The following is a 13,480-nucleotide window of genomic DNA, read 5'->3' as shown; positions in this document are numbered from 1 at the left end:
CTGTGATAAAAGAGATGAACTTAAATGTTTACAACTATTGTTCACATTATTACACGACAAGAACATTGCTTGAAACATATAGCGGGTCAACATATCCGGTACACAATCACACAACATGGGATGTACCATAGAACATAAAAGATATCCTTGTTCTGCCACTAAACCAGAAAATAAGATCTGGAAGACCAAGGGAAAGAAGATTTATAGCTGATTGGGATACAAAAAAATAGAACAGGTGAAACAAATGTGGTCAACATGGTCACAACCAAAAGACATGCAACAATCAAGCAATAAAATAGATACACCATAATTATTTGAATTGTTTAAGTCTCTATGAGAATTTTGACAGGATGAAATGTCATATTTGATAGATTGCTATTAATTGGCAAAGTTTAATTAGTTTGCTAGTAGTTGCATAATAGTTTCAGGACAGTTTTGACACTTATTAAGAATTTATTACACAAAGAATTTTAATAGAAATAGTTTTTAAAAGTCAGATATGAGTTTTTATAAGTTGTATAATAAGGAGAAGGAAAAAGTTGCATAACAGTAAGAAATATATTGAGATAAGATGTCAGAAATTAAATGACAAGTATTTTGACTACTAAAAATAGTTTGTAGACAGTTGTATAATTGTTTTTCCATAGTTGTATGCCTTAAAATAAACAAACAACATTAAATGTAAAATCATAAATAACACTATTGCTGTTAAAACAAAAAAAAAATGAACATATTACAATGGTTAATTTCAAATATCCTATAAGTTTATAACCAGTTCCAAAATATAAAATGCATAGAGTACCTACAAACATAATGAAAAATCGAGTTTTTGCAAATGTCAATAATATATATGAAATATATAAAACTGTATACGCCTGCAGAAGCAGAATGTAATTCTGTTATTGCAGAAACCAGTTTTGCAGCGACAAAACAGAACAGACAGAATATAAAAATAATTGCAGAAAGTTAAATAACTTGACACAAGAGATTTGTACGTGGTATCAGTGTTCTCCCGAACACTCCTAGTCCATGGGGCCACACCCAGAGAATGAAATCAATTAATACACTATCAAAAATTACAAAGACAATTGACTTAAACAAGTTTAGACTCCCTCTAAATTATTGTCGCATTCTTTTGTAATGCACTTTATGAATCTGACTTTTGAAACACCTTCAAGCCTGAACTCCCTTCATCTTTGAAGTGTGAGTGCTTACTTCCTCCCGAAGTAAGGCTTCAACAAGTCTTCTCCCGAAGACCAAAGTGCTTACTTCCTCCTGAACTAAAGCTTCAACAAGTCTTCTTCCAAAGACCACTCTCTTGTTCAATCAAGTCGTTCTAACAAACTCTAGGACAGAGTAAGAATTGATTTATAAAATACTAGAACCTAGATGGAACCTAGATGAACATCTAGGTTCTCACATAACAAAGAAACTCTCCTCATAAATAAGAAAAATGCAAAAAATGAATAATGGAAGAGCTGATTCGAATGGCTGCTCTCTAGGTCCTATTTATAGAACATAGAAACCCTAGAGACAGCCATAAGATCGAATCTACAACTGTACAAAATTTTCCTAAGATAAACACAATCTGCAGCATCAGAATCAGAATCTGACGCAGCAAATCAGACCAGAAAAGGAAACTTGCTATAATCAGGTCCGATCTTCTATTAAGTCTTGATTCCTGCCATAAACAGATTATATATTCTGATTGTATCAAGACACAATCGAATTCAATAAGGAAAAGGCAATAATCAAAGTTTCCTTTAAAAACCGACTTTCCATAAGAGAATTGCTTCTCTTACAAGAAGTTTATATACAAGAAAAGTTCAGCTGTAAAATGCATCTTTCCTAACAAAAGAGCAATAAAAACTGAATATACAAGGTAAGAAAATTGGTTATGAATGCAAATAAATCTTACCATAAAAGAAAAAATATTTTGGCATCTAACTTGCCAAAAAAGGACTTTACACATAAAAAAACTAAAAATTGTCTGAAATGAAAATCAACCAAGAACAACAAAGTTTCCCTAAAAATGACACTACTTTTTCAATTTAGAAGCCTTGGAAGACTTGCTTTGCTTCTCATCCTCGCTATCAATACTTTCATCATTTTTCCTTTGACTGTACGAGAACAACAGGGAAGCAAGTCAAGTGCGATAAACTTCAATGTCAAAATCACCATGAACATCTTTCCCATGGATGAAGAACTCCGCAAATGCAGCCACAAATGCTCTGCAATCACTATTTTCAAAAAAAGAAAACAAAACAGTTAAACAACAATTATACAACATAAAAAAACTTAAAAACAACAACTCACTTTTTTTGCTGAGATGGAAGACTAGCAATCTCCACAACTCTTAGAGGAGCTTTAGGGTCAGAACCTAAATCAGGAACATGGGACCTATTCTTCTAAAATCTAAGGAGATCATAAAACAAAGGGAGTAAAACAGAATAAGCCTTCATTGCATTACTTGCTATAGAATTTATTTTGCCAATTCTCAAAGAATTATAAAGAAATATAATCCCCTCATTCAAATCAAGACGGCCAAAAACCCAATGGCTTTCTTTCCAAAGATTTATGATGAATAGGACATGATCGGCTTCATACCAAGGCTTAGAACACGGAATTTGAAGGCCTCTTATATAATGCGCTATTGGGTGAGCAGCATGTATGTGAGACATCTGTGTTTTAATTGCCTTGGCTTTGGAAAACTTGTGGTATAATGATTGAATGGAATCACCGAAAAGGCAGTCAATTGTTGTGAAATTTAGTGCAACAGCAGAAGAATATTTCTCTTTTTTCCTAAGGTAATAGAAGATAGTGTTCGTATGCTGAAACAAAACAATACAAAAACTTAATAACAGTAACTAGACTAAAAAACAATGATAAAACAACTATAACAAGTTTTAAAAGAAAAAAGAAATTTTACTGAGTCATTGATAAACATGTCACAGCAAGCCAAATGATAAAACCAAGTTTTATCTTCAACATAATTAACACCTAATCTAAACCGAGGGGAAATTTTCTTCACACCATCCTCATAGCAATTTTAAGGCCTAAATCAACAAAAAAACGACAAAAAAACAATATTGAATTCAAATAATTGCCAAAATAAAAAAAAAATTCAAACAAATAAAAATATAAAAAAACAGAATAAAGAAAATAATCACTTAGGATGTTTTAGCAATCCTTTTCCAATTCAAGCGTCAAACTTTGCCTCAATTTCAAGAGAAACGGGATCAACAAATGTATCGTTAAGAGCGTAAAGGCCCTTCACATACGTAACCATCTTAAATTCCTCTCATCTCCTCCAAATTGAGAACTTGAGGACATTACCTCCATTAGAGTGCTGCTCACATCAGCCGACCCAAAATTAACAAAAGACGATTTCAATGTCAGGGTACGCTTTCTCTTATCCAAAAGAGTGTTGGGTTTTATGCCCTTAATAAAACTCCATTTCAATGTAATCTATTTTATTCAACATCAATAAAGAAACAGAAGTATTTTTCATTCATTTGTGTATGTTTTGGTTCATCTTATCAATTGCTTGTCTATTTGATTTAGAAATTCATCTGAAACTCTTTTCACATACTTGATCTTGTTTATTGTGTTGTCAACACATTGGAAAGTAAACATGACTATGTGAATAAAGATTCCTAGATTTATCAGACACAGGGTTTTACTGATATGATAATCTACAACAGAGTTTACTTGCATTTGGAGAAATATTATGTTCTTTCCAGAACATTGGTTAGAGTAAAGCTCAGGTTGGATGCATGGAGTATGCATCGAAAGGGACCGATATTGAACTTTGACTTAGATTTATTAAACTTACCGTAAAATCTATTCAAGTCAATATCGCCTAGTTGATCCTAGATCAAATGTTCTTAATCCTGTTATGATTAGGCTCAATCTTGAAAGGCTATTCGTGTTCTTTGATTTGTTAGTTAAGCCTACTTTTAGGTCAGGGTGATACGTACATTTTGGGAAGACGGTAGTGCAATTGAGTGGGAGCGCTAACATAAACATGGAATCTATAGCTTCTATCTGGCGATTAGTAAGCAAAGGATGATCTCCTTCGAGCTTGACCAAACGAACATAAATGGTGGAGTACTCATTTCACATAAGCTGAAATATCATTTATACGGGGTTAAGTGTTTTAAGGATAAAATACATTGTAGGGTGTTACGGTAATCTAATCCTTTTACAGTGTAGATCATTCATATAGAGGATCATTGATCAAATTAGGATTATAACAATGGATAACTAATGACGTGTCTATATGGTGGAACATATAGAGCGTTCTATATACTGAGAGTGGAATTCTAAGTTCTATGCGTGGATTTAACGAAAAATTAATAAGTCAGTGAATTTAGGTTATAAATTCTTGATCTGCTTATTGGAAGCTCGGTTATATAGACCCATGGTCCCCCACTAGTTGAGATAATATTACTTGTAAGACTCATTTAATTGGTTTTAATTAATCAATTATAATTCTCAAATTAGACTATGTCTATTTGTGAATTTTTTACTAAGTAAGGGCGAAATTGTAAAGAAAGAGTTTTAGGGGCATATTTGTTAATTATGATACTTTGAATGGTTCAATTAATAAATATGATAAATGACAATATCATTTAATAATTATTTATAGTTATTTAATAGTTAGAATTGGCATTTAAATGGTTGAATTTGAAAATTGGCATTTTTGAGAAAATAAGATGCAGAAATGATAAAACTGCAAAATTACAAAAAGTGAGGCCCAAATCCATAATGCCATGGCCGGCCACTTTTATAGGCTTTATCATCTGATATTTTCATTATTTTAATGCCAAATAATTCAAACCTAACCCTATGTGGAATGCTATAAATAGATAGTGAAGGCTTCAGGAAATAAAGACTTTCACATCTTGTTTCCTTTAGAGAAAAACCTGAGCCTTCTCTCTCTATACCTAGCCGCCACCTTCACTCTCTTCTTCTCTCTTGTAAATTTCGAACCTCTTAGTGATAGAGTAGTGTCCACACACAACAAGTGATACCTCAATCATAGTGAGGAAGATCGTGAAGAAAGACATTCAACACTAAAGGAAGGAGAGAAAGAGATCCAGGTTCAGATCTTGATAATACTCTACGACAGAAAGGATACAAGGGTTAGAGATCTGAACGGAAGGAGACATTTTATTCCGCTGCACCCAATGTAAGGTTTCTCATACTTTATATGTGTTTATTTTATAATCGTTTTAGAAGTTCATATTTAGGGTGTTAATCAACATACTTGTGAGTAGATCTAAGATCCTGGTAAAATAATTTCCAACAAAGAGGAGTATAAGTAATAGTGTCATCAACTTCTTCATCAGAAGCAATGGTAGCTACCTTTTCAACAACAACACTTGGATTGGAATCTGGAACCTAAAATATAAAATTTGAACATCAGAAAAAGAAAAAAGTTGCAAAACTAACATAAAACTGTCAAGAAACTAAAATAAAACTGACATGCTAACACAACCTAACAAAGAATATAAACTACACTTACATTGATTTATCAACAACCTCTAAAACAGCCAACACAACTTGCTCATCATCAATTTTAAGCTAGCTTAAACCATCAAAAAATCATCTCCCTTTACACTAAACTCTTTGGCCTTAACATTCTCAACATTCTTGGCCCTCTCTTCACTGCCTGCAACAGTCTCAATTTGAATCACATCATCAGCAGGAAATCACAAACAACCTTATCAACTCCAGCAGCATCACCACCATCTTAACCCGACTCATCACCTTCATCGAAATTAGAATCAATATTCTCTGGATCAGGTAATCCCTTGTCATCATCCTCATCATCATCAGAATCTTGGGTGACAAATTCATCAGATGACTTAATTTGGTTCAAAAACAGTATTGCAATTGAAATAAAACAGGAAAAAAACTAATAATAACAGCAGTAAAAATATGAAACAATAACTGTGTAAATTAATACCTCATCAGAAGGTCGACGATGAATGACATTAACTTTTTCTTAAATATCCTTAATTACAGTCAGACGAATGTTCTTAATCTAAAAATAAGCCTTCCAATTGCAACTTCTGCCTCTCCTCATCAGTCAGACGAATGTTCTTAATCTTCAACTGAAAAACATAAACATGAAACAAAAAAAAATTAAAAAAACAAAGATTAATAAACTTGCACCAAACAATAATAAAACAGTAAAGAAACTGAAAATCACCTTGTTCAATGACAAATCAAAAATCTTGCCTTTCAAGTCTCTAAAAGTTAGATTTTTGGTCCCAACATCATTGGTCCAATTAAGAATTCTTGGAATCCTAGATGAAACCTTTTGCAAAAGGTGTTTACCATCGCAGGACAACATTCATAAAACCAAACAATGAACACCCATGGACAGCCCAACACTCTATACCAACCATCCTAGGACTGACCTCCCTTCTCCTCTTTTTTATTTTTCATTTTGATCCCATGCTCTATTCTTCCTTTAAAAGAATCAATAGTCAATTCAAACGACTCCCTACCCCAACAATACTCATCCCATCGACTGCTGTCATCGACATCTAGATCAAACCTAGAAACTTACTTATTCAGAGTATTGCTAAGAAGGAAACATTGTATGAAATACAAAACAGATAGTTTCGAACCTAGGGACTCATCCTGTCCCCACCTACTTCCCAATAAAGCATCCTCTATAGCTTTATGATCAATGATAATACTTCTCAGCATTAAACCGTATACAACGACTAGCAACCTTAGCCCAAATTCTTTGGGATTGGGCTGGTATACCTTCCTCAAAAGTAGGCTATGAACAACTTGGGGGTGAAAAACAAAGTCAGGTATATTCAAAAAATGACCAAATTAGGTGTCACGAAACATATTTAACAAATTGACAGATAAAGTATTCTTATTGTTATTAATAATAGAGAAATTACTCGTACATACACACTTCGATCTGTAGAAATCATTGGGACTGTATTTGTAAACCCAGTCCTGCATTTTACAAAAAAAAAAAAAAAACAAACATAATGAAATAACATATGCAAGTAGCAAAATTATAATAAAAACAGGAAAAACTCTTTGAACATCAACATCCATGATAAATCTAATTGTTACCCATTGATGATATAAAAATCGACAGGAAGCAACTAGACAAAAAACATATTAAAAAAAAAAACACATACAGAAGGTGTTTACACTATTAAAAAACTATAAAAAACTATTACAAAATGAGAAATGATCAAATGAAGAAACTGAAATGAAAAACAATAAAAATCTGAAAAAACAAAAACAGAGAAAAAAAACAACAAAATGAAACAGAAATTAAGACTAAACAAACGAAAATGAAAAATCTAAAATAGTAAAATCGATAAACACAAAACACACAAATGTCAAATACAAAAAAATTTCAAAAAGGGGGAAACCAAAAAGAAATCGAAAACAAACCTAAGATCGAAGACCAACTCCATCTTGATCATTTTTTTTAGCATCATTTAGAGGAATTTTTTCCTGGGCAACCACCTTTGATTTCTTCTTTGGAGGAGCTCGCCCACATTTCGACAATGGAGGAGCAAAATCAGAATCATCTTCCTCAACAACAGGCCTTTTACCCTTGTTTCTATTAGCTAAAGATTTCAACCCCATTTTAGAACTTTTCTTTTGAACAGGGGAAGGAGTTGATGAAAAACGAGTTACAACCATATTTATATATGGATTAAGAGAAAAATAAAAAGAGGAAAAACAATTGTGAGATTCGGTTAATGAGAGTTGAAAAAAAATTTGAAGAACAAAAAGAAGAGGGAAATCGAGTTGGGATTGTGGAGGGGGAAGTGTTCAGCTATGGGGGTTAAGATTTAAAAAAAAAGGAACTAAAAAGAAATGGAAAATAAAAGAAAAAAGAAGAGAAAAAAAGGAGAGAAATAATGTATAGATACATCAATCACTGACGTGTCAAAAAACATGTATTGTGTGTGCATGCGGTAAAAATATAATAAACTAAAACAAAAGTTTATAAATGTTTAGGTAATGAGTAGTGATATTTTAATAATAAAGTTAGCATTTTGTATTTTTGAAATAAAAATTTTTATTTAATTTATATATTATATTATTTAAAAATGATGTAACAATAGTAATCTCTTATATTGTGCTTATATTATATTTTACAATAAAATTGTAATACTTATATATATTTTTTTTCTTATAATAAAATCTCTAACAACTAGTTATAAAATAAATTTAGGCTGGTAGGAGTGAATATGAATCTAGAACTCGTTTAGATGGTGGAAAAGCTAACCAAAACGTGGTAGTGAACTCGGGAAGGTACGTGGCTAAAACCCATTTCACATTCTGAATGTAAATACTCTTAATTTTCAAAAAATAACATTTTACAATTTCATTAATAGAGATTGTTTACTAAGACCGTGGATTCAGTCAAGTCATCGGGAGTTAAACCTTCCCTTAAACGGTTCAGAAAAAAATTAATTAGTCATTAAACGGCGTTTTAACCATGGTTAATCTACCAAACTAAACCTTAACTCTAGTTCACCACCTTTATATGCTTACAGAATCACAAATTATATAGTATTAAAATTAACTGTCTACAACATCCTGACCCTTTAACTTTGCCCATATATTCGTTCTTTGCTGCACTACTTTTTGGCTCCTCTGCTTCGGCTTCTCTATTCTCTGTTTTCTGGGTTTCTGTGTAGATTTTTCTTACAGAGGTAACTAGACTGTTTCTATTTCGTAACTTGTTTTCTTGAGCTATTTTTAAATTGTTTTGATTATATTATGTAATAACTTATACATATGTATATAACTTCTATTTTCTGCATACGTAGATGCCAACTGAAAATGATCACGATCAATGTGACGAAAACAATTCAGAACCATTCGTTGAAATTGATCCTAGTGGACGGTATGGTCGGTACAATGAGCTACTTGGGTCAGGTGCTGTGAAAAAGGTGTATAGAGCTTTTGATCAAGAGGAAGGCATCGAAGTGGCATGGAACCAAGTGAGGCTACGTAACTTAAGCGATGACCCTGCCATGATTGAGAGGCTTTATTCGGAAGTTAGGCTTTTAAGATCCTTAACAAACGAGAATATAATTGCTTTGTACTTTGTTTGGAGGGACGAGGAAAGAGGTACCCTCAATTTCATCACCGAGGTTTGCACAAGTGGGAATTTAAGACAGTATAGGATGAAACATAAGCATGTTTCAATGAAAGCTTTGAAGAAATGGTCCAAACAGATCCTCAAAGGCTTGGAGTATTTGCATACGCATGACCCTTGTGTTATACACAGAGATCTCAACTGCAGCAATGTGTTTGTCAATGGAAATATTGGACAGGTAATGATAATACTGATTAGAAAAATTGTTGGGAATAAACAACGACACCCCTTTTGAGTATGTTTGAAGAAAAAGAAATCCCAATTTGACTTTACTTGTTTTAAAGTATTTTTTTAATACTTAGTTGTGTTTTGGGATCAACAATTTTTGGCAGGTAATCTAATTTATCTTCTTTCTAATACTCTAATAATAGGTCAAAATTGGTGACTTGGGATTGGCTGCTATAGTGGGAAAGAATCATTCAGCACATTCTGTTCTAGGGACTCCAGAGTTTATGGCACCTGAGCTTTATGATGAGAACTACACAGAAATGGTTGACATTTACTCATTTGGGATGTGTGTGCTAGAAATGGTGACCTTGGAAATTCCTTATAGTGAATGTGACAATGTTGCCAAGATATACAGAAAGGTTTCCACAGGTGTTAGACCTTGTGCCTTAAGCAAGGTCAGAAACCCTGAAGTGAAGGCCTTCATTGAAAAGTGCCTAGCTCAACCAATGGCAAGGCCCTCTGCTGCTGACCTCCTCAAGGACCCTTTCTTTGATGAAGTTGTTGATGATGATGATGAAAATAAAAATGATGAGACTTCTTATGCTTCATGAATATGATCTTGTACAAGTGGCCATGCTAATATTAGGTCTTGGTCAAGATTAATCATACAATTAAGATGAATGGTCAGAATCGTGTACTACAGATAGGGGTGCAAATTACAGTGTTCTACTCGTTTTTGTTGAATGAGAGATGTATCTCAATTGTTTTTATTTTTCCCTTCTCTCTGTAAGTAAAGGTTTAAACTTTAAACACCCAATATATTAATTGTTTAGCTAGGTGAAGATTGATTCTTTGTTGGAATAGAAATGTAATAATGTGTATGCTAGTATTTTATATATACATATATATTAGCGGTGTGGTCAGTATGGTTATTCCATTGATTTGAAATGAAATTCTAATTTTATGGTGGGACCTCATCTTTTTAATTTTCTTTCCTTTACAAAAGATAAGAAAGTGAAAGTTTGTTCTTAATATAATCCTCAGTTATATTTGTTAGCAGATATATATATATATATATATATATATTTATATTGCGTTTCTCATCTTTGTAGGAAGTTGGATTTGGAATTAAAATCAAGTGTCCTAGAAATGAATTATTTAAAAAGTAAAGTCAAAGAGAGAGCCAAAACAAACAACAAATGTCACGTTAAAGGCAAGTCAAAACCAACATGTGTATTCATGTAATGAGTTGCCGACTTATAAAAGATTACAACATTCACAAGAGAGCTTTTTCATTTTCAGTTCTGTTGGGAGAAAAATAAATATTTTAACGTGACTCTTGGCTTGTTGGAAAGGAAAATTGTGTAGTGGGGAAGTTGGAATACGAATAATGAATTGAAAGTTTCTTTTTTTCTTATTTATCATTTCATTTGGCTGTGGTCTGGCCGCGCTGTCAACACTGTTTTGTTGGGGATAAAAAGTTTTGCTGTTGCTTCACTGGCACTGATTTGGTTTTCTTCAAAAGTGATAAAAGTTATATCATAGCCGTTAGCTCTTTAAAATAATATAATATGAATACGCCATTATAAGAGAAAACTTATTTGTAACTTGTTGGAATTGACTGTATTTTTTTATTTTTTTTTAAGAATAATTAGTATTTTTGTCCTTAATTTCTAACACTATCTAATTTTATTCTTAAAATATACGAATTGTTAAAAAAAATTCTACAATATAACAATTACATCTTCTTTTAGTTTTAAAAATTAATATTTTTAACCTTTAAACTTTGACCAATACTAAATTTTGTACTCTTTCATAACAAAAATGGTAAATTTCAAAAATTATAATTTTTTTATTAATTTTGAAAAAAAATTAAAGAAAAGTTATTAAAAAATCTGTTAAAAATATTAAATTTACTAAAAAAATTTAAATTATTTTATTTTTAAATATTATTTTATTTATAAATACATATCTTAAAAAATTAAAATAAAATTATTATTGAAAATTTAATAAATAATTTAAACCACTAATATTTTGTAAAGAGAAAAATCAATCTTATTTTGTGCTTACAAATTTATATCTTAAAAATAAAAAAAAATAATTAAAAATTCAATAAAAATATAAAATTATTTTAAAATATATCTATAAATTAAACTTAAAAATATGTTATGTATATTTAAATATATCTAGATTTTTTGAGGAAAAAAAAATCAAATTTATTCTTGTTAAATTAGTTTTTACAGATCGAATTTTTAATATATTTTTTTTAAAAAAAATTAATTTTTCAAATTGCTTAATTTGTTTTAAATTTTTTATTTATTTTTTAATTTTCTTAATTATTCACAATGATTTTTTTATTGTTCTAAATTAATTTTCAAAATATACTAAAAATAAAATATAAAATCTTTAATATTTTTATTTAGATAGGATACAATATGATAGTTGTAAAAGTTTAGGGAACAAAATTACTAATTTACAAACATATGTCAACATTTAAACGGAAAAATATGAATAATATGATGAAACCAAATAGAATAACTAAATTTTAGTATTTGTAAAAATTTCTAAATATTTTTTAATAAGTCCTATATTTAAAAGATAAGATCAATAATATTGAAAGTTAAAAGGTAAAATTACTAATTATTCTTGTTATAATAAAGGAGAAAAGGGGTTATCCTAGTTTGTCTGTTGTGTTCTTCAATGGTAAAACTTGAGAGGATGCTTGATGAGGTAGACATATTATGTAACAAAATATTGAGATGTAATACCATTGGAGAGAAAGTGATGCCATTATAGAAATTTGTATGGATGCTATCAGGCATGGCAAAAGGATCCATTCATTTGTATCGGGTCTGTAATCCGATCCGACGGATCATTACTGATCCGAAACATTCGGATAGTTATTGGATCTTAGATCAGATCCGACGCGCCCCGCTTAATTTTTTTACGGATCGGATCTGATCCGATCCATTTTAAATATATTTTTTTTTTAAAAAAAGAAACATTTTAACTTTTTAATATATCTTTTTTAAAAAAAAGGAAAATTTGAATCTTTGAATTGATCACTTTATCTGCTATATATCTAATACTTGCTTATATATATATATTCATCATTTCATTTGTCTAACCTGAATAATGCAACGTCGTACGTGTACTAATTTATATACCTGAGTATACTAAATGCCATGTGCCCTTATCTTATTGACGAGTGACGACTTGTTATAATTACAAGAAACATTATCATTAAAAAAAAATAATAAATAGCCCGTCTCCATTCCAACGAAGAGATTGGACCCCGCATCGAAAGGGAGACAACCCGTAAGCCGGTTGTTCAAAAAAAGAACTTCTTTTAAGGTATTCCAAGATCGGTCTATATTGATTTCATTGTCCTGTGAAATGTTGACTCTAATACTAATGAAAGGCCTAGGAAAACTCTGGTCGTCTTAAGCTCTTTCTGAGTTTGTCATATTGTTGTTTATTGTTATAGGAAATGAAATTGGTCTGAGTTTTATACTTTAAAAGTTGAAACAAAACTAAATAAAAAAATATATATAAGAAAAAAAATGATGCATTATTAGTTCTTAAAAAAATAAATTTTGGAAAAAAAAATTATAAATTTAGATATAAAATAATTTTTTTTTTAAAAAAAAAAGTTGGGTCGGATCAGATCCGATCCGTATAAGGCGGGTCGGATCTGATCCGATCAGAATACTTGATCCAGCGGGGCGGGGCGGGGCAGATCCGTACATGATTTGGATCAGGTCGGATCATAGTCGGATCAGATCCGACCCGCCCCATTGACATCCCTAGATGCTATGTTGTAGCATTGATGCTATTTATTTTTTTAAAATAAAAAATTGAAGCTAAAAAGTTATTGTAGTTAAAAATTAGGATATACATTAAATAATAATGTATGAGATCATAATTATAGCATTTTTAAAGAGTATTATACATTGTAGTATTTTTAGAAGTAAGAGTGTCAAAAATGATGTGGAAGAAAAATAAAATAAAATATTATATTTTTAGATGATGCGTAAATTTTCAGTATCCTCGAAGGATGCTTTCATTGGAGATACTTAGGGCCCGTTTGGTACGCAAGATTGGACTGGATGACTGGACAAGATTGGATTATGCTGAAAGTAA

At 31.1% G+C, this 13,480-nt stretch overlaps 1 protein-coding gene across 1 annotated transcript; it reads left to right on the top strand.

The window, feature by feature from the left end:
* Nucleotides 1-8,424: 8,424 nt before the first annotated feature.
* On the top strand, nucleotides 8,425-10,204 carry LOC115724672 (probable serine/threonine-protein kinase WNK11). The gene is made up of 3 exons (XM_030654010.2): nucleotides 8,425-8,720; nucleotides 8,838-9,347; nucleotides 9,541-10,204. The coding sequence occupies exons 2-3, from the start codon at nucleotides 8,838-8,840 to the stop codon at nucleotides 9,946-9,948; spliced, it is 918 nt and encodes a 305-aa protein (XP_030509870.1). The 5' UTR covers nucleotides 8,425-8,720; the 3' UTR covers nucleotides 9,949-10,204.
* Nucleotides 10,205-13,480: the final 3,276 nt, after the last annotated feature.

The sequence above is a fragment of the Cannabis sativa genome, chromosome 6 (assembly GCF_029168945.1).
Source record: "Cannabis sativa cultivar Pink pepper isolate KNU-18-1 chromosome 6, ASM2916894v1, whole genome shotgun sequence".
NCBI lineage: Eukaryota > Viridiplantae > Streptophyta > Magnoliopsida > Rosales > Cannabaceae > Cannabis > Cannabis sativa.
Note: the sequence above shows the minus strand (reverse complement) of the source record. Positions and strands in the feature narration are given on the sequence as shown.